General features: G+C 41.8%; 2 protein-coding genes across 3 annotated transcripts; one reads left to right on the plus strand and one right to left on the minus strand.

Annotated features, from left to right (window-relative positions):
- Positions 1-7,032: 7,032 nt before the first annotated feature.
- LOC118409987 lies at positions 7,033-13,864 on the plus strand. Of its 2 annotated transcripts, none has more exons than XM_035811418.1 (3): positions 7,033-7,302; positions 9,629-10,087; positions 12,302-13,864. In XM_035811418.1, exons 2-3 carry the CDS (start codon positions 9,631-9,633, stop codon positions 13,282-13,284), a joined length of 1,440 nt encoding a protein of 479 aa, XP_035667311.1. In that variant the 5' UTR covers positions 7,033-7,302; positions 9,629-9,630; the 3' UTR covers positions 13,285-13,864. The 2 variants fall into 2 exon arrangements, with proteins under 2 accessions (XP_035667311.1, XP_035667312.1); XM_035811419.1 differs by lacking the exon at positions 7,033-7,302 and having other exon boundaries at positions 9,122-10,087; positions 12,302-13,113; positions 13,455-13,864.
- Positions 13,865-14,623: 759 nt separating this feature from the next.
- LOC118409988 lies at positions 14,624-19,688 on the minus strand. The gene is made up of 6 exons (XM_035811420.1): positions 19,605-19,688; positions 17,472-17,545; positions 17,134-17,236; positions 16,586-16,680; positions 15,679-15,776; positions 14,624-15,250 (listed from the first exon to the last, which is right to left on the minus strand). The coding sequence occupies exons 2-6, from the start codon at positions 17,524-17,526 to the stop codon at positions 15,068-15,070; spliced, it is 534 nt and encodes a 177-aa protein (XP_035667313.1). The 5' UTR covers positions 17,527-17,545; positions 19,605-19,688; the 3' UTR covers positions 14,624-15,067.
- Positions 19,689-20,607: the final 919 nt, after the last annotated feature.

The following is a 20,607-nucleotide window of genomic DNA, read 5'->3' on the forward strand; positions in this document are numbered from 1 at the left end:
TGTACATCATACAAAGTCTGGACATTTTCCTCCTGTCTTCAAGTGATGTCCACTGCAGATCTGTTTTCATTTTGGTAACACTAGCATCTCTGCTGTAGTTGTTTGTACAGAATCTGGCAGCTTGGTTCTGTACCCTTTCCAGTTTATCTTTGTCTTTCTTTGTATACGGATCCCATACTGTTGCAGCATATTCAAGATTTGGTCTTACCAGTGACGTGTATGCAAGTGATTTTACCCTGGCTGGGCATGCCCACAAGTTGCGTTTGATTACTCCCAGTGTCTGTTTAGCCTTGGTTGTTATTTTGTTAACATGGACACCCCACTTCAGTCCAGTTGTTAATGTAACACCGAGGTATGGGTGGGTTTTTGTGGTTGCTAATGTCTGACCACAGAACTGGTAGGGGGATACATTTGGGGTTCGTTTGTTTGTTATGTGCATGATATAACATTTATCCGGATTGAACTGCATAAGCCATTTCCTTTGCCACTCTTCCAGGGTGTTCAGATCTTTCTGAAGAAGTAGTGAATCTTCCTTTGTAGAGAGCTCTACATATAACAGGCAGTCATCTGCGAACAACCTCACACTTGAATCGAGCTGGTCTGGCAAGTCGTTTATGTACAAGAGGAAGAGCAATGGTCCCAGGACAGTTCCTTGCGGAACTCCAGACGCTACTTTAACTGGAGTTGAGGCCTTCCCTTCTACCACTACAGTTTGCTCTCTGTTCGTTAGGAAAGCCTTTAACCAATTAAGTGTGGTACCTTGAATTCCATAATGCTCTAGTTTTGATATCAGTCTGCTATGTGGGACTTTGTCAAAGGCTTTAGTAAAATCAAGAATTGCTAGATCCACTTGTCTTTTGTTGTTCAGTGCCCCAGCTATGTCGTGTACTGTTAAAATAAGCTGTGTTTCTGTGGATCGCTTTGCTCTGAAACCATGCTGGTAGTCCGTTAGTACATTGTGGCCTTCTAAGTGTTTCATTATATGGCTATGGATAATGTGTTCAAGTAGTTTACAGGAAATACAGGTAAGTGAAACTGGTCTGTAGTTACTAGGGACCGCTCTATCTCCCTTTTTGAAAATGGCGCATACATTTGCATCTCTCCAGTCTTTAGGAATCTCTCCTGTGTCAAGCGATTGTTGGAAAATGTTAGTTAAAACAGGTGCGATTTCACTGGCTGTCATTTTGAGGAACCAAGGAGGTATTTGGTCTGGCCCGGATGCTTTGGATGGATTAAGGCCTTGCAGCATTTTCTCTACACCATAAATAGAAATTTCTATTTGTTCCATAGGAGGGGTGCAGGGGTGCCCAAGAGATGGCATGTCTGTGGTGTCTTCTTCTGTGAATACACTTTTAAACTGTGAACTGAGTGCCTCTGCTTTTTTCTCACTGTCACTAATAATGGTGCTCCCCACCTTTAGAGTGGCTACCCCGACAAGGTCTCTCCTCAGGCCTTTTATGTATGACCAGAATGTTTTAGGTTTGTCAGTTATAGCTTCTCCCAGTATGTTTGCCACGTACTTTGAGTGTGCTGCTCTTATGCTTTTCTGAACTCCTTTTTTTACTTTCTTGTATTTATTCCAGTCTTCCTCTTGTCCTGTTCTCTTAGCTTTATTGTAAAGACGCTGTTTCTTCCGACAGTGCCTTCTTAAGTTGCTGTTAAACCAGGGCAGGTTGTATCTGCTTGATGTCATTTTACTAGGAATATGTTTGTTCATTGTGTGCTTCATTTTGCCTTTGAAGTCATCCCATTTCTGTGTCACCGACATGTCTTTTGTTCTCATGTTAAAGTGATAGTGGTTTTATTTACCGTATACGTACGAAAAAAAGCGTGTGGCTTAAACGTCTAAACTATATGGAAGTTTGATTTTACGAAATGGAATATATTATTTTGCTGACTGCAATTCAATCATATTTTAAGAAGATTAATTATCGCTTGAAAAATATGATATTATGTAATCTGCAATTTTCAGTAAAATTAAATCTCATATACAAATTGTTTTGGTTCGAACTGTTGTTACAAGTGTTTACGTTAAAGAACACCATGTGAGCCAAACAGGGACAAAGGCTATGTACACTTCGATTAAGACTATTTACATAACATGTTCGCTCGCCATCAGGGGGTGAGCACTTAGAGGGTAAAATGTGGTATCTTTGATTTGTAGTGTTTGTATAATATGACAGCGTGTTGTGATTTTAGTAGAAGGCGAAGACTTAATTTACATTTTGTGCATTGTTCTTACTCCCCAAGCAGAGGTTGGTGGGAAAAATCGTGACCTTTTCCTTTCATAATCTTTTTTTCGACTGGCCTTCCCACCAACGTTGGTGGTCAAAAAAAAAAGTTATGAAAGGAAAAGGTAACGATTTTTCCCACCAACCTCTGCTTGGAGAGTACATTGTTCTGACCAGTCCGTGTAACCAAATAACACTAGTTCACCTTTATCCAAGGGGTAACCTATATCCGTTGTTGAAAAAGAAAACGTCTTTGGGGATATCAAGTCGACTAGTGGTTTCAAACTGCATTATTTTGAAAGAGAGACAATTTCTAACTACCGCCCATCGCTTTTACATCCCTAAATACTCTGTGTTCTTTTTTACAAACAACGGATATAGGTTACCCCGCGGATAAAGGTGAACTAACGTTACCAGCTTATATAGCTTCATTCGCAAATGAGCCCGCAAAATTTGCACAAATTTCCCATCGCCAATTGGCGCTTTTAAGTCAGTGTTTCAACACTAATGTGAACTTGTGTTGCAAAATTGTTAAGAATTTTGATTCATAACAGTAATAAAGTTAACGAATCGTACGCCGTGTAATTAAAAGAAACCAGTCAAATGTATCAAATTCCCCATAGCTGCACTTATATAAGGTTTATATCAACAACTGTCTAACTCTATGTACGTTTAAATGTTTGGTGATTTTATCGTTGTTTGTATCCACTTCGTAATGGGTTTTCCTATTTGCATTAATGCATGTGTGTTTACTTTGAAAATACCTCAAGAGGTTTGAAAGGATTGTGTTTGTATGTATATTCTGATTAAAATATTTGTACAACTTGTTATCAAACATCTGTTCCTTCGTCGTCTACATATTCTTTACTTGTCCTGTTTGCGTCGTTGTTTGATCGAAGTTTCCAAAATGAAGTAAATTCTGAGATAAGTTAAATGTCACTGCACCAAGGACGTTCTACTGAACTCTTACTATAGGTAGTGAGTGTGTGCATGTCCAATTGTTTACAATATATGCATAGCCTACATGCATACCGACTACTGTTTAAGTTCGCGGCAACACCATAGACTGCAGTCTTATACCATAAAAGAAAAATGTTCGCGGTGGTTTTAAGTTCGCTGTGAAAACCGCGAACATTAATCCACCGCGAACATTTCTACATTTACAGTATCATGGACATTCGTCGTTCCTTTGTCCAGTTATCATCCTTGAAATATAGCAACAAAGCTGCCCCTGCAGTTCAAGAGCAAGCTACTGGGGGACCAAACCTATACCACTTAATTTTACATCAAAATTTATCTGCCAAAAACAACAACAACCCCCTAAAACCTTGACCTTTGTCTTTTGAACGCCTACCCACGTACCAAATATTATTAACTAGAGGCTCTAAAGTTATGCTGACCACAAATATGCGGGAAAAGGGACAGACAGACACACCCAAAACTATACCCCAATTTTTTAAGGAGGTAAAAAAAGACCATAGAATGTTCAGGACAAGATTCAAAGTTCTGCATGCAATACCAATGTGACACATCAGAGGGCCGACAATCGACCTTGACCTTTGTCTTCCCAACGCATATTTGCATATCCCAATCCCTTTAATCCACATACCAAAAATAGCAAGAAACCAAAGTCCAAAATCCAAAGGTTAAGAATGTATCATTCCATATACCATACACTGAATTGTGCATTAGGTCATTAGTTCCAAAAGAATGTCATTCATATAATAGTAACGTTATCAACATGGCCTTATACATGAAAACGTTACTGGCAAGAGTTCGGAGACCCCATATCTCCATGAAATAGTCTGATTGTGTAAATGACTTCCACATTTGAATTTCCCTTGTTCAGTTATCCTTTTTAGATGATTTTGACAAAAACGCCCTTGCAATTCCAGATCACCATGCTAGAAGACCCAAACATACACCACGTAGTCCTTACGTCACAAGCTATCTGCCAGCAAAAAATCAAGACCATAGCACATCCAGATGAAAAAATACAAAACGGAATTTCTCCTGCAGTACAGAGGTCACATGCTAAAGGGCCCAAAACTAATCTAAATCTTCGTCTTCCTAACACCTACCCACATACCAAATATTATCGTAATCCATCTAGATGTTCTCGAGTTATGCTGACTACAAATATCCGGATAGAAACAAACAGACACACAGACAGACAGACACACCCAAAACTATATCTCCGTTTTCATGGAAATAAAAATCCCCAATTAGGAATGTTTAATGTAAGCCAGTATCAAAGCCGGCTCAGACGGATAAACAGAAATCTTTATTGACACGATAGCGACTTTCGTAAGGTCTATAACAACAACTTGCAGTACAACTAAACAGACATATATGGATTTCTACAGGTACGAATACATCATCATATTGGGTCTGGCATGTCATTGGTTCTACGGTATAAGCATTCGTGGATATGTATTTGCCTACTTGCACACAGTGAGGGTTATTGCCTCTCAGAATGTAGTTGAATTTATTTAAATTTATCGAACAGAGAGTTGCAAATTCTTTAGAGCAAGCGGGAAGTAATGTGAACAGCTTTGTGCGTTTATCATTATATCGTGAACAATCCATAACGAAGTGACGTTCGTCTTCGATCTCATTTGGGCAGAATGGACAAATGGGATTGAAGACGATAACATGACAGGGCAGCTCGCTACTTTACAGCCGTTCCTCGTCCAAAGAGCCAGCTCGGCTATTAATTATAACGTCAGACATGTTTAGACTTGTGTAGAGGCATCTGCTTTGTGTCTGCAGCGCTTAATGGCAATGTACACGTTCGGTTATCTCCCACACAAATAAATACGACCTGCGGTAATTAACGAAGACATCAATCCGCAATGTTGTTTTAAACGGCGACATAAATCACAATCAGACCATAGTGGGGTGATTACTTGGATGGCGTTCGCCCGCGCATCAAGTTTTGTCCGTTTGAAAAAAGAGAGGTTTGCGACAGTAAATCGTACAAGGAAAATTAGCAGATATATGCCAAGTATTGTAAGAAATATCAGCTACTGAATTAGATGTTGTCAAATGCCTCCTTTTACCTCCAAGAAAAAATAGTTGGTTATAGTTTTCGGTTTGTCCGTGCACGTGTGTTTCCGTTTTTTTTTATGTGGTCAGCATAACTTTAGAACCTCTGAATGGACTGTGATTACATTTGGCATGTAAATTGGTGTGCTTGAAGGACAAAGGTCAAGGTCAAGAAGGGCCTCCTGGTGTGTGTCCTTGGTACTGCAGCCGAACTTTTTTTTTAAATTTCAATCTTTATTTGACCTAGACATGCTATGGTGTTGATTTTGGTAACGTATAGCATTGTTCATCATTTGCCAATTCTGAAGAATTTAATGTTTGCCATGACATATTGTAAGTGTTCGGTTTTTGGTCAATCTGACAACTTAGATTTTAGAATCTAGGTAACTTTAATTTTGCCTGTCCTACTTTTTTTTCAGAACACTCGCATTAGCTTTGGAGTGCCCAGAGAGAATGTCACCCATATAGTCACATAAGTATGGCCTCAGTGAGTGAAATCAACTGGTAGAAGATTCCTGACGCCTAGACGTAATGAGTCACTCCAGGTCAACATACATACACACATTAATCATTTCACTGCTTTTCATTCGATATTTTCTTGTCAAAGTTCGTTTCATCCCCGTGGCAGGTTGTTAGTTTAGATAGGAGAGTGTGTGGTTATAACTATAGTGATGGATGGACAAATTACGTGCAGTGGATTGTATGTGTGCATTGCTTGCCATACATTTGCATGCACTCAATGAACAACATTTGTGATTTATTGATGTATATTGATTAACTTTTTGCCTGATGAGTGCATTGATTGATTTCTTGATTGTTGTATTCATGTGGGTAATTGATTTGATTTTTCCGTTGAATTATTGTGGCAATAGCACAACGCAGTTTGGTGATATTACCAACGTTTAGCACAATGAATTAGTTTATATGTTGGCGAAATAAATATCATGCATTATGTTAGCTGTAATTTGGAGAAAGAATTTAGATCTGTAAATGGAAGCACGTACATGAAATTAGATATAGATGAAGAATCAGTTTATAAAAACGACGTGTACAGAAGTTCTATCACGTTCGCATATCGACATAGTTTATGAAAATGAAATGAAACACTTTATCATTAGGAACTTTACATCTGTAAATCAGGTAATATGTCACAAGAAGTGATTTAGATAAAGATATTTGACGTTTGGGACCGCATTGTTCGCAGCGACACCTAGCTGCAGTTCAAGGTTCACCAGTCATGTTTACCCTAAAGAATATGACAGACGGTAAAAAAATGTCGGCTCTTGTAAAATATGTTGTTGTGAATAATACGCTTTTATATTCAATTTTACACCAATATGATGAAACTATTCACTAAATGTTAAAGAGGAAGCTTGTAAACACACGTCAATATCGTTAGCTTTTACACAGTTCTGTCTGGAGTTGAAATGTTATCATGTATGTAATGCTGACATTTGCCGACCCGGCCGTCTGACTGTGTAGCACGGAGATCTGATTAGCATTGAACGAGTCTGACGACTTCGAACGGCGCGGGAGAGAGCGTGAGGAAATGAGATCGTCTGCATATCCCTTGGCAACGGCTCAGATAAAAACGCGGGAAACGAGAGAGAGAGATAAATAGATCGTCTGCATTGCCCGTAGAAACGGCTCAGATAGAAAGCGCGAGAAAACGGCGCGGCAGAGAGTGAAAAATATCGTCTGCATCCCCAATAGCAACGGCTCAGATAGAAGCGCGGGAAACGGCGCAGAAATACAGCTTAAGCCGGATTCGGAGACGTTCCCAGTCACCATGCCCTGTTCACGTGTTCATTCGATTCCCATTGGCTACGAGGAAAGGCGGGAATATGTTCTGAGCTAGACAGGTCAGTCAAAACACGCCGTTTACTGAGCGGCTGTGTTTGCATTTCCCGTTGCATTTTCCGTTCTGGCATCCTTTGCGTTGGCAATTTCTGCCCCCTCTGTATTCTGCTTTGAGACTACACTCTTGACTGATTATTCCCGGTCGGAATCTCTGGCAAAGACGGTGAGTCGTCTCTATTTCCAGTTTTTTGTCGCTGCTTTGTGCAGCTGTGACGGGGCCCCCAGAAGTTCGGTTGTTCTCTTGTTGCTAAACTCTTACAGTAGGCGTTGCTTTTGATTCTTAGTACGACATGGCAGAAGTTGGTCACAGAAAAAGACGAATACTAATCATCGGGCACTCGTTCATACGCAGACTGGATGCTTTTGTTGAAAGCAGAACCGAATCAGCATCAGGCCGAGTAGTGAGTAGAGATTTTTGGTTGGAAAACACCGATGTAAAATGGATGTCCTTGTCTGGCGGCAAAGTTTCGAACTTCGACCAAATGTGTAAGGCCCTGCCAACCGTGGATGATGTCTACCTTGAGTTAGGGTCCAATGATCTGTGTGAGCTCTTCTGGGAGCCTGAGATAGTGGCTTTACGCATAGTTGGTATGGCAAGTGTAATCAGAAACCGGGCTAATGCCAGACATATCATTGTTGGAGAACCTCTCCCACGGGTATTTAACCCACCAAACATACCGTACAATCAGTGCCTAGGTAGGTACCTTGACGCTTTGAGACATGAGGTGGCCAACACTCCTCACATGTCTACATGGGCACATGTCCGCCTTGTTAATAGGCATTGCCCAGAATATTTTGCAAAAGACGGACACCACCTGTCCCCTTACGGGATGTATCTTCACTTCAAGTCCATCAGGGGGGCCTTAACAGCAACAAAGGGCATTTAATTCCCTCTAAAATACATTTTCAATTGGACATTTATACATTGAATCACCCCCCACCCCCCTCGCCCTGGCCCCTCAACACGCGGTGAGTAGAACAAAAGTAACTTGATATTTGGCGACATTTTTGAAAACTAACGAAATCTTCAAATGTTTTAATACTCGTTTATCAGTCAGAAAGCAAGGCTATTCATTTACATTCCCTCACCCTACACTTCTTAGCCCCTTATTGCCTGATTGGCTCTTTGGCGGACTAATAGACAGGAGGGTTTTGCAGTCAGATTTCCCCTGCCACTTGTTAGGCGCGATGGCTTTTGGTGGTGGTAAACCAGTACTCAAATTATGTTGGAAATCTTATAATGTTCGTAAACTTGTATGATTGGCATGTGACCTTTATACGAAAAACCTTTTCACGAGATATATGGAACCGTTGTCATGGTAACCATTTGGCGTGTTGCCAAATATTGAGAATGATACATATTTATGTAATGATTCTATGTTTTTTCCATTCTGTATGCCAATCTTGACAATATACCTGTTTTTCCGCCAAAGATGCCAAGTGTGTCAGTTGAATTCTTGTCTCCCTGTCCTTATATCGGTCGGAGAAGTAGGCATAAGGGGCTTTTCATGAAATGAAAATACAGCTTAAGCCGGATTCGGAGACGTTCCCAGTCACCATGCCCTGTTCACGTGTTCATTCGATTCCCATTGGCTACGAGGAAAGGCGGGAATATGTTCTGAGCTAGACAGGTCAGTCAAAACACGCCGTTTACTGAGCGGCTGTGTTTGCATTTCCCCCCACACCCAACCCCTATAGAAAAGCCAGAACGTCGACAACATTTGTTGCCTTTCTTTTGTGCTTTGTTTTTCATTTCACCTATATGTACTCAAGCACAAATTTCAGATCTTCATTCAAAGTTTACGCATAATTCAAATTCACAACAAACAATACCGCAGATGTACCTTCATGTGGATATCAATTTATAGGAAAGTCGTTGGACTAATATCAATGTCTGTTCCCAAACAGATGTTGGTATACATATCACGTGCCCTTTGTCCAGGTACCGTTTAGTGTACCTGTCCATACTTGTAACTATTTACGCATGATTTTGTCGGGGTACTAGGAAGATACCTGTCCGTACATGCGTCAATTGCTTGTTTATATCACATGATCTTTGTTCACAAGCAATTGTTTGATTCACATGATCTTGTCGGGGTACGGGCCGGGTACCTGTCCGTACATGTGATTATTTAACGCATGACTTTGTCGGGGTACTAACAGGGTACCTGTCCGTACATGCGTGGTTCACAAGTAACTGCTTGTTTTATCACATGATTTTGTCGGGGTACCGTTACTGTACCTGTCCGTACATGTGATTTATTTGGTGCATGGCTTTGTCGGGGCGGGTTGTCCAAGAACCACAGTGACTTAAATAACCTTTGTATCTGACGGTTTGCTTTTTCACCGTTATACCGCATTTCTCAGATACCCGGCATGACACTCCAATACAATCGATATAACTAGGAATGTGTCATCATGCATACAAAATTTGTCCTGATGTATTACTCTGCTCACTGTCTTAACGCTTTACTATTGTCGAGCCCCAGTAATGCCTCCAAGGAAGAAGGCACGCAAAGCAGCGAGGCCGGAAGCCGGGGATGATCCGTCCCCGACGGAGCGAGGAGATCAGCCATCTCCAGAGGATGCACCCCCGCAACCTACTCGCAAGGCTCCGGATAAACCCAAGCTGACAATGAAGTTTCTACAAAAGCAACTAGAGGACTTGCAACAAGTTACTACGCAGATAGCGAACAAACTGAACTCTACAAATTCCAGTGACCCCCAGACTCCAGGTGCGTTACCAACAGACGGAGGGTCAGCAGGACTTGTAGGTCTTAACACCTCTCCTAGCTCAGTGACTGTAACCCATGTAACCGATACCCCTGGCGTGTTGCCAATAGCTACCACAAGTGGGGCACTGGATCCTCAGCCCCCATCTCTTCCGTCCATCAACCCAAACGCCCAGATGCCAGGCCTAGGCTCGACCCTGGCTTCCAGCATTCTAGGTACATCCTCTCTTACTAAGACAGTTAATGCCTCCGCTCTTAACCAACCAGCGTCAGTAGTTGGGACTCCTGCCATAGAATCTGTCCTTAGCGGTGAGCTCTATAAAACGGGAGTTCACTTACCTCTGGACACTGGAATACCAGAACCAACGAAGGAGAAAATTTGGCTAGATAAATATGTGGAATTCAAACACTTATTGCCAACTCATCGTCCCAAAGCGCAATTCAACATCAACCTGGAACCATTAGCAGGACTCCCAACTTTGACGGTGGCAAACAATGTAGAGGACAGTAAGAACTCCCTTTCCTTAGCACAATGGTCAAACGCATTCGCGATTTACCAGTATATCTATGTCCAGAAGCATGTTCTGCGCAGTACCCAGTTAATCTCTTACGGGTACTTGATCCGATCCATGGCAGACCGAGGTGCGCAGTGGGGTAAGTACGATATGTACTTCAGACAGCTAAGACAGATCAACCCAAACCTACCATGGGATGTCCCACATCCGCAGCTGTACGTTGATGCCTTCAGTAGCTTGGCACTAGCATCTTCTTCCCCCAAGCCCTCCTTTCCCAAGACCAACAAAATACCCAGAGGCTACTGCTTTCAATATCACCTCCCCGGAGGCCAGTGCTCCACGACAGGTTGCCCTTACAAGCACTCCTGCCCCACCTGTTCAGGGCCACACAAGGAGCCCAACTGCCCCAAGAAGGCTCAGCTCAGAAATAACAACACCCGTAATCGCTAAGAAGCTTAGTTTGTTTCTAGAAGGGTACCCCGACAGGGAAAAAGATTACATCATCAAAGGCTTTACCTATGGATTTCCATTGGAGTATTTTGGACCTCGAAATTACTTTCCTTCCAAAGTCATGTCCCCCAATCCAGCACAACTTCCAATTATTTTTGAGAAACTTCAGTCTGAACTGGAACAAGGACGTATAGTGGGTCCATTCGCAGATAAACCATTTCCGAACCTATTCATTTCTCCCATTTATGCGGTTCCCAAAAAAGCCCCAGGAAAGTATCGGATAATACATGACTTGTCGCATCCCCCGGGGAAAGCAGTGAATAACGGTATTCCTAAAGAGCTATCCTCGGTTTCTTATGCCAATATAGACAATGCTATCCGACACATAAAATTGCTAGGACCAGGATGTTTTCTAGCAAAAACGGATGTGGAATCAGCCTTTCGTATTGTTCCCATACATCCTAACGACCACCACCTATTAGGATTCTATTTAGACAATGGTTTCTATTATGATCGATGCCTGCCAATGGGAGCTTCAATATCTTGTTCAATTTTTGAGGCTATTAGTTCGGCCCTTGAGTGGATAGCGGTAAACAAACTCAATATACGCTTCCCTACCCACATATTAGACGATTTCTTGTTCGCAAACCACGCATACTCATCTTGCGAACGAGACTTGGTAGCATTTAGCAATATGTGTCAGGAAGTAGGGGTTCCTCTTTCGGAGGAAAAAACCTACTACCCAGATACGACTATGTCATTTCTAGGCATAGAACTCGACACAAGATTGATGGAGGCGAGATTGCCCATTGACAAATTACAAAAGTGCAAAGAAACTATTCAAGAATTCCTCCTGCGCTCCTCAGTTTCCTTAAAACAAGTGCAGTCCCTTGTCGGACTACTCAATCACGTATGTCAAGTAGTTGTGCCAGGACGCGCTTTCTTAAGAAGATTGATTGATCTAACCAGGAATAGGACATACAAAACAGGCCCTATTCACATCAACAGTGGGGTAAGGCTTGACTTACAAATGTGGGGTCATTTCCTTGACACCTTTAATGGAAAATCCTTCTTTGTTGACGACCAATTTACTACGGACTCCACGTTAAACCTGTATACAGATGCAGCAGGATCGTTAGGTTATGGCGCAGTTTATGGCACAGAATGGCTTTACGGAGCTTGGCCACAGGCACTACACTCGACGAATATTACAATATTAGAATTTTATCCAATTGTGCTGGCTTTCCATATCTGGGGCAAGGAATGGGCGAACCAAAGTATTTTGTTACACACTGACAACCTTGCCCTGGTGCACATAATCAATAAACAGACGTCACGGAACCCTAGGATAATGCCCTTGGTTCGAATATTTGTTCTTATAAGCCTCCGCCGAAATATTAGATGTCGAGCTGAGCACATACCGGGAACACATAACACGATGGCTGACTGTCTATCTCGCCTACAGGTAGAGCGGTTCCGCAGGAAATACCCACACATGGCAACTCATCCGGTCAGGGTGCCTCCCCATCTCCTGCCCAGCAGCTTAATCGACTAGTCGACAACTTGCTTGTTCAATCCTTAGCACCTTCTACAATCTCAGCTTATCGCCTGGCGTGGCAGCATTTCCGTCAATTCAGCCTTGAAATCCACTGTACAGCCAATATCAAGCCCCCTATTCCAGAGCCTATAGTATGCCAGTTTATTTCCTACTTACATAGTAAGGGATTTGCCCCAGCGTCGATAGCATCTAAACTTTCAGCTATAGGTTTCATTCACAAAATCCAAAATCTACAAGACCCCACTTCTACTTTCGTCGTTCGCAAGTTGATGCACTCAATACAAAAGAACCACGTACCCGACGGAAGGTTGCCCATAACGCCTCCTATTCTTTCCCAATTGATTGATGCCTTGAAGTTCATAAAGACCACGTACTACAATCAGTGCCTGTATGAGGCAATGTTCACGTTTATGTTCTACTCTTTAGCTCGCATAAGCGAAGTAACGGTAACTAATTCTTCCCAACACACTCTGACCTTAGCGGACCTCAGGGGTAATCTGGACTCTAATAGTGGCCTAACTTCCTTCTTGGTACAGTTTAAGACGTACAAACACAGCAGTCCTTCAGCCCAATCCACCATCCAGATCCAACCACACCCAGATAGTCCGCACTGCCCGGTGGTAAGCCTTGCTAAGTACCTCCAACTACGGGGAAGGAACCCGGGGTACCTGTTCCAACGTAGGGATGGTTGCCCTGTTACCAGCGATAACTTTGCCAAGGCATTAAGAGCCTGTGTCCTGCAAGTCAAACTCGATCCACAAAAATACACCTCGCATTCCTTCCGAATTGGAGCTGCTACGCAAGCAGCTTTGCAGGGGGTTTCGGATTCGAACCTTCGGCTACTAGGGAGATGGACCTCAGATGCATTTAAAAAATATATTCGCACTTAACTCCATAGAAGGCACCTGGTTCGTACTTGAACAGCTGAAAAAGATCCCTAATAGACCCTTAAACGGGTATAATCGGCTAACGGCACAATAGGTTGATACCTACTCAACCTCACCAATAAGAATTATCAACTTTAGACTGAAACCCCTACATAGGGTGAGTTACCCTACAGCCTTGATACATGGTGTGTTACCCATATGTCTGATCAACTACAACATTTGAACAGGGTGAGTTACCCAGAGTTCGATAACAACAGTAAGTTCCCTGCTTGCATCCTAAACCAAGCTACATTGGAATACAACGTTTAGGGTGCCCTGCTCAAGGTTATGATAGCAATAGCTAGCTCCATGCCTGTATTGGACACCTGGCCAGTGCGGCTTTTATGCCGGTATACGGTGAGTTACCTTAGTTCTGATAATAACAGCTGACTAGTACAGGTTTGTTTGTTTTCTAAACCAAACTGGATAGCATAGCTATACTCTTATAATAAGTAGATTTGTTGATTCTTAGTCCCTGAGTAGTCTCCCAGTTATGAATGTATTACCTTGCGTAATTCCATACTACCCTACAGCACATAAATGTATGCTAAGTCAATAGAAACTTTTCTTTCTGTCGTTGCTCCGTAGCGAAATGTATTACCAGGTGTCACTCCATGTCACTTTACGGTAAACAATTTTATGCTAACGCTGTATAGGGAAAAAACAGATAGTTTACAATACTCAAGGATACGAAGTTAGATTTATAAATAAAGCGATCGACACTGTTAGTCTAAGTTACAGCCATGCTGCTCAGGTTACTTTCATAATATGCCAGTATTTTTCTCTAAACGTACCCTACAATACTCTACAGATCCTAGGCAACATTTGCATTACGTCAATATTTCAGCATCGCACCTAAAAAGTCGTTTCAGACTGTTGTATAGAAACTAGCTCAGACGTTTTGTTTGTTCACCTTCGCCACATTTCAGTTTATTGAACATTTCTTGTTTTTAACGTTTTTAACGTTTAAGTGGTGGTAAACCAGTACTCAAATTATGTTGGAAATCTTATAATGTTCGCAAACTTGTATGATTGGCATGTGACCTTTATACGAAAAACCTTTTCACGAGATATATGGAACCGTTGTCATGGTAACCATTTGGCGTGTTGCCAAATATTGAGAATGATACATATTTATGTAATGATTCTATGTTTTTTCCATTCTGTATGCCAATCTTGACAATATACCTGTTTTTCCGCCAAAGATGCCAAGTGTGTCAGTCGAATTCTTGTCTCCCTGTCCTTATATCGGTCGGAGAAGTAGGCATAAGGGGCTTTTCATGAAATGAAAAATGTTTTTTTCTAGGTGGCGGTGTAATGACAACTGGTGGAATTATGAGAATGTATGTTACCACGCGCAGTCTAGTCGACAAGAAAACTGTGTGTTCTGTAAGTTTACTCTGTACGGCAATAATGGTTAGACCGGGTATGCAGCTTGAATTTTACAAGGGCTGTGGTATATACATTTCTGAGCAACTGTCTTCCAAATCATGTTGTTTGAAATCCCACCAAAGAATAACGCCTCTACGTAGTACCATGATTTCTTTGTGCGTTGGATATAGTCGTTTAGTTATAAAACTAGTAAGCCATTTGTTGTGATAGCTCAATAAAACTCAAGAACGTCAAGTTTAACTTTTTATATAATTTCACACAAAATTCTACGTTCCATGTTGAATCTACCATTACGTTAACTAGTTTGTATTTTTTTTGTTCTAGATGATTAAAGATAATAATGATAAAAAACGACTTACTTGCCCTCGAGGCCAGGAAAGTTACAGTTTGGTGTGTACGTTAGGAGATCTGCGGCGGTCAGAGACAAGGCGGAAGTCTGTTTCAATAGGAGGTAGTGGTAGGTTCTGGCAACGATACAGGGCGGAGGCATGGGTCCTCCGTACGGGTCTATGACTGCTCCTGTACTTGGGTCAGCATTCTAAATGTAATTTTAGAAGAATTCAAAACCAAGAATGTAACATTTTCAAGTAAATATATAATGTTTACATTTACATGGTCTAGCCCAAGAAGTTACTGCTCCAGAACAAGTTGAACTGTAAGTTCCAACACAAAAGAATTTGACTTACCCAAATTTTCTGCTGATCCTCTCCAGTATTTGACAAGGAATGAACAACCCATTGCTACTGTGACGTCACGTTATGCAGATAGGACACGTGACTTGGCGAGTAGTGAATCATAACGGTTGACGCCATAGATTTCCTGCAACTTATGATCCACTGCTCATCGAATCACGTGTCCTATCTACATAACGTGGTGACGGACTGATGAAGACGACAGATGGTCGTCGAAACGTTTGCTAAAATTAAAGAAGGTTGTGTACTGAAGACTTTGTTCAAGTATGTTTACCGTTATGTTTGTGATGAGCATGTGGAGTATAGGAAAGATCGGCAAGCCGACATCTCCTTTCCCGTCCGAGTCTATCATCAAAATGGAGAACATATCATCTGGAGAGGGCGAAACAAAGAGAATTAATACACCAGTCCTGTAACACAATATTAGAGAGAAAGAGGAAGGGGTGACTTTCTATGGCTGAAATCTAAATCTTATTCAGCATTTTTGTACTTTGCAGTTTTTATGGTTTTTTTTTTAAATTTCATTCAAATATTACTGACATTAAATTAAACTTAAACTGTCCAAAATCACTTAAAGTCAATCAATGGTTCAATATGGTGCAAATGTGTCAGTTGAAACCTTTGAATATGGGAAAAAATACTGCGAAGTCATAAAAAATTGCACACGATTGAGCTGCTCATTATAGATGCTGTGTTAGGACGCGGTAAGAAAATCCCCGCGCTCGTCGCACGATTCTGGTCCTATCATAAAGCATTTTTAAGCAGGCCGTGACAGAACCAACCACCAACAGGGATTCAGAACAGCATTTCGTGCACCGGGACAGTTGAACTTTGCAGGACAGACGCACATTTTTTCTTCCAAAATGCTAGAATCCAGCGATCGTACGACGATCGCACGACCTATGTGACCGCGCCCTTACTTATACCCCTGTCACATTTGGCGAAAATCGATCGGATGACGATTCTGCGGCAATCGCCCGGGCCTCGCTTATAATAATGACTTTATTTCACAACAATTGTGCAAGGTACAAGGTATGGCTCCTATGTGACAGGGACGGTTTTCAGGTGAAAAATACGCGCAACCCTCTGTCGATCTTAAATATGGCCGATATTCCATCTATACGCCCGAAGATCGTAGATAATGTGACAGGGGTATCATCATGATTGACATGCTAACTCACCTGACGATGCGCCTGCAATAGTCATGGTTGGAGCGTTCGCAGTTTCCCCAGGAGTTACCACGACTCCAGTGGTGGCGATAGAAAAATTCCTGGCACTAGTGATGGCAAATTAGAAATATTTTTACGAGAACAACACGTGTGCGCAGATCATATGAAGTCAAAGTTACGTCTATGAAGTTAACTCAGGCGTGTAAAACTGACGAAAGGTAGTGAATGCTTTCCGAAACGTTTCCAAAACCATATCAAGTTGCTTGAGTAACTGCGTTTTGATTGAAAGCCAAAGCTGTTGCTTTTTTAATTACAAATATTGTCGATCTAACATGTGAGTATAGAGATTAACTGTCAAATACTGTTGTTTAAAATCATTGGAAACAGTGAAATTGACAATGGAGTTTATTGCAAACTTATTGGGGCTACATGTAAATGCTGTAGGTCATATATAAAGAGAATAACAGTAACGCTATTCATCCTTCATCGTTTTCTATACATATATCTCCACATATTTCAATGAGCAAATGCTCAAATGGTAACACAAGAATAGGACCTACCTTTGGGTAAAATTACGATTGCAGACGTTATACACCGTTTCCGGTGCTGTGAACGTGACGGTGAAGTCCACGGGAAGATCGCCAGAGGGCACCCATGAGTCAGCTAAGGAGAAAACACAAATTTAACCATGAAAAGCAAACAGTGACAGCAGACTGATCCTTTACTTGCTACAAGTCTACTTACTACAAGTTATTCTATATGCGAAATAATAATAATCCATCAGTGTTGTTTTAGTCCTGTGTGCGTATTCATTTCCACATGAAAAATGCGTTCCTAGCTTGTTGAAGTTGTTTTATAGAATGTATACGGCAAATTCAGTAGTGAGTATGTTACGTACATGTACAACTTGACAGTACAAGCAGTGTAGGGATGATGAATAACGTTAACAACATCTTCGCTTTGGGACTACAGCTGTGGAATAAGAAGAGATGATGTTATAGAAGATGACCAAAGTATATCTAACCAACAACTAAAATATCTATTGAAAATGACAACAAACCATTACACTGGGCCAGCCTAGGCAGGCTATGTAAGCTGGTGACGGCTGACCCACAAATATACAACAAACAAACAAATCGAATTTACACATATGCACAGAATAGGCCACATAAGCTACAAGAGGCTAGGAGGAGCAGATGGAAGGTGCTGTAAATAGGTTTGTTGATGATAAGAATGAATGCAGAGCGTCTGAGAGTTTTTGGTTTGTAGCAACGTTATGACTCCGGTTGAGAGAGACTGGCCGACAAGGTGGAGCACTGTAGCAGCTAACGTTTGTCGTGCAGCCATGTTCAGAGGACAGTGAAGTAGAAAGTGCGCAACCGTCTCGGACGTAGCACCACAAGCACAGCTCCGGGTTGTGATGTTGAACTTGGCCAACAATAACAACTAAAATAAATGGAATTTACTTTTTTCATGGAATACACCTGTCTGCTGCTGTTCCAGAATCACCATCAGAAAGGTGACAGAAGATAAGGTCAAAGAAATGTTGCCTTAACAAGAAAACAACACTTTTTTTATGTGCAAAGAAATTTGTCGTGTCACTACATTTGAGGATACAGTCTTCATGCCCCGTTTTACGCAATGTCTAATTTTAGGTTACGTTGAGACGGTTATTTTGGTACCCATTGATTAAAACCCTTACTTTATTTGTTGAATGGATATGTTGTCGAACGGTCCCGAGCGTAGCCAAGTATAGGTTTGTTTCCCATTGTTTGCGACGTGTTTGACGCGCTTTTTTTCGGGATTTCGTCGGTACGGTCAAACGTCTGAAAACTTATCCTGAGGCGTGTATAACAAATGTAATTCCATTAAAGGAAGGTGGCAAATTATCATCATGGGTGACCAATATACAAAACGGGATGAACACGCATCCGGCCAGTGCCAAAGGCATTCAACGGCTGCACCCGTTGGTCATGAAGAAAACAGTATCATATGAAATGCCTGCTTGGAAAGTAGGACATTGTGTTCTGGACACGTTACTGTATCGTCCTAATGGTGTAAGGTACAAACTGGTACATACATCCGACACCCACCCACCCTATCCATTTGGTCACGCTCCGCGATTCAGCTAAACTCTATCCTAAATATTTATCCCTGTAATTGTATTTTGTCTTAAATGTTTATAATCCCAACGCCCTTTTAATTCTGACTTTTGCGTAACAGTCGGAGAGGCCGGTAGAGAGAGACACACTTCAGAAGAGGGGCACATTCCGGAATAAGTAGTTTATATGCCTTCTTGCCACGCACAATTGAATGCCTTTTTAAAGTCAACGAAGCAAGCATACAGGCGTTTGTTAGTTGACAGGGGCTTGCTGAAGCTTAGGTTTGAAATGAAGTCCCCCAGGCTGTCAGTCTAAGGTATTCATGGTATGACAGAGACCTTAGGCAGTATCATGGCATTTACATTACGCAGTATATACAGGCGACATTCACACACATAATAATAATGATAAAAGCTTCGTCATGATCTATGAACATAAGCTATCATTAATCCTTTCATATTAAGTGCAGGGTCGTAGAGCGCAACAATAGTAAATAGAAGGAAATCAGTGCGGGTTGGGGATCTAGCCAGGCCTGGAAGAGATTCTGTTCGGCAGCCAAGGCACTTCTTCCCGTCAACATCAGGATAGCATCCCGTGGATACATGTATGTCCTGCGGGAAGATAGTTAGCCTGACCATGCTGACCACACAACCGGTGACACCTCCCGAGGCAAGGGGTAAAATGCCACCGTGATTTTGCAGGGTTTAGGGTGCAGGTCCATGGCCCCCCTCCCCACCTCAACAAATTTTGCCATGGCCATCCTCTCGACATGTGTCGTTTAGAATGGTAAAATGACTTGCCATTAAAAATCAAAAGCACAAATTACTGTGATATGCAAGTACATGTGCCTGTCGTTTCGGAAAGGATAAGTCTATGAACAGTTTATATCTACAATCTACATAGAGAACTTACTACATATCTTCACTCACCTGCTACCTGGTCAGCGACTGTCCGTATCTAGATCATGTAGGCGTGCTTCTGTACATATCCAGTGTGACCAGGCTCTCAGGGCCACCCTATTGTTCCTAGCTAATGTTTGTAATTACTGCTTCCCAGTCATGCGTGGTACAGTACCGCTTATCCTATGGAACCTCCTCTAACTAATCAAACAAAGGGCGTTGAGGTTACAGGACACAGTATTTTATTCACTCATTATAGAAAAAGTGGGACACTTCGTCCTCCACTGCTTCTAGAAAAGAAGTCAAACCCAAATGCTTAGACCGTAGCTCTCAGTAGTCCATATTGTTGCTAGAATAGTCACTTGTTTCCACTTGTCACCATTGTTATTTATACAAAAGTCTTTTATTTTATGTATGTTTACTATGCATTCTGTATGTGCCATGTTGCAATTAGCCCTCGGGCAAGAATTTGCAAATAAACTTTCTTTATCCGCGACCCGTTTGTATATTTTGAACAGTAGTCTTGGGGAAAAAAATCTCAAAGGCTGGGTAAAAAGTGTTACCTGAGGCTGAGGGGCAGCCAAGCGTTAACTGTGCTGTATGTTATAGGAACATGTAGACCTTTAGAACGTTGACCTTTGGACTAAATCCGCCCCATTACGTAACGTTAGGTGAGCCGACTGCAGTTATTTGACCTCCGCAGAATGGCGTTTCAAAGACAGCGTCAAAATACAATACCCAAACAGATTTTGGGGGAGGTATTACCATTAACTGCAACATAATCGTTTCTCGTATGTCACCCTACTATGATTTTCACCACGTCCTAGTCAGTAAATAAAAAAACTAATCGTGTGGTCCGTAACTGTAGTAACCCCTCCAGGGTGAAAACTGTGTTCCACCTCGAACGTTTGACTTGTCTGCACACTTTCATGTCTTTGGAGCAAAGTGGGGAGTGACGTTACACGAAGACCTATATCTGACATACTCACTTCCTGCGCTGATTGCACGGTGATTTATATATAATAGCGCTAAA

This window comes from Branchiostoma floridae, chromosome 2, assembly GCF_000003815.2.
Source record: "Branchiostoma floridae strain S238N-H82 chromosome 2, Bfl_VNyyK, whole genome shotgun sequence".
In the NCBI taxonomy this organism is placed as follows: domain Eukaryota; kingdom Metazoa; phylum Chordata; class Leptocardii; order Amphioxiformes; family Branchiostomatidae; genus Branchiostoma; species Branchiostoma floridae.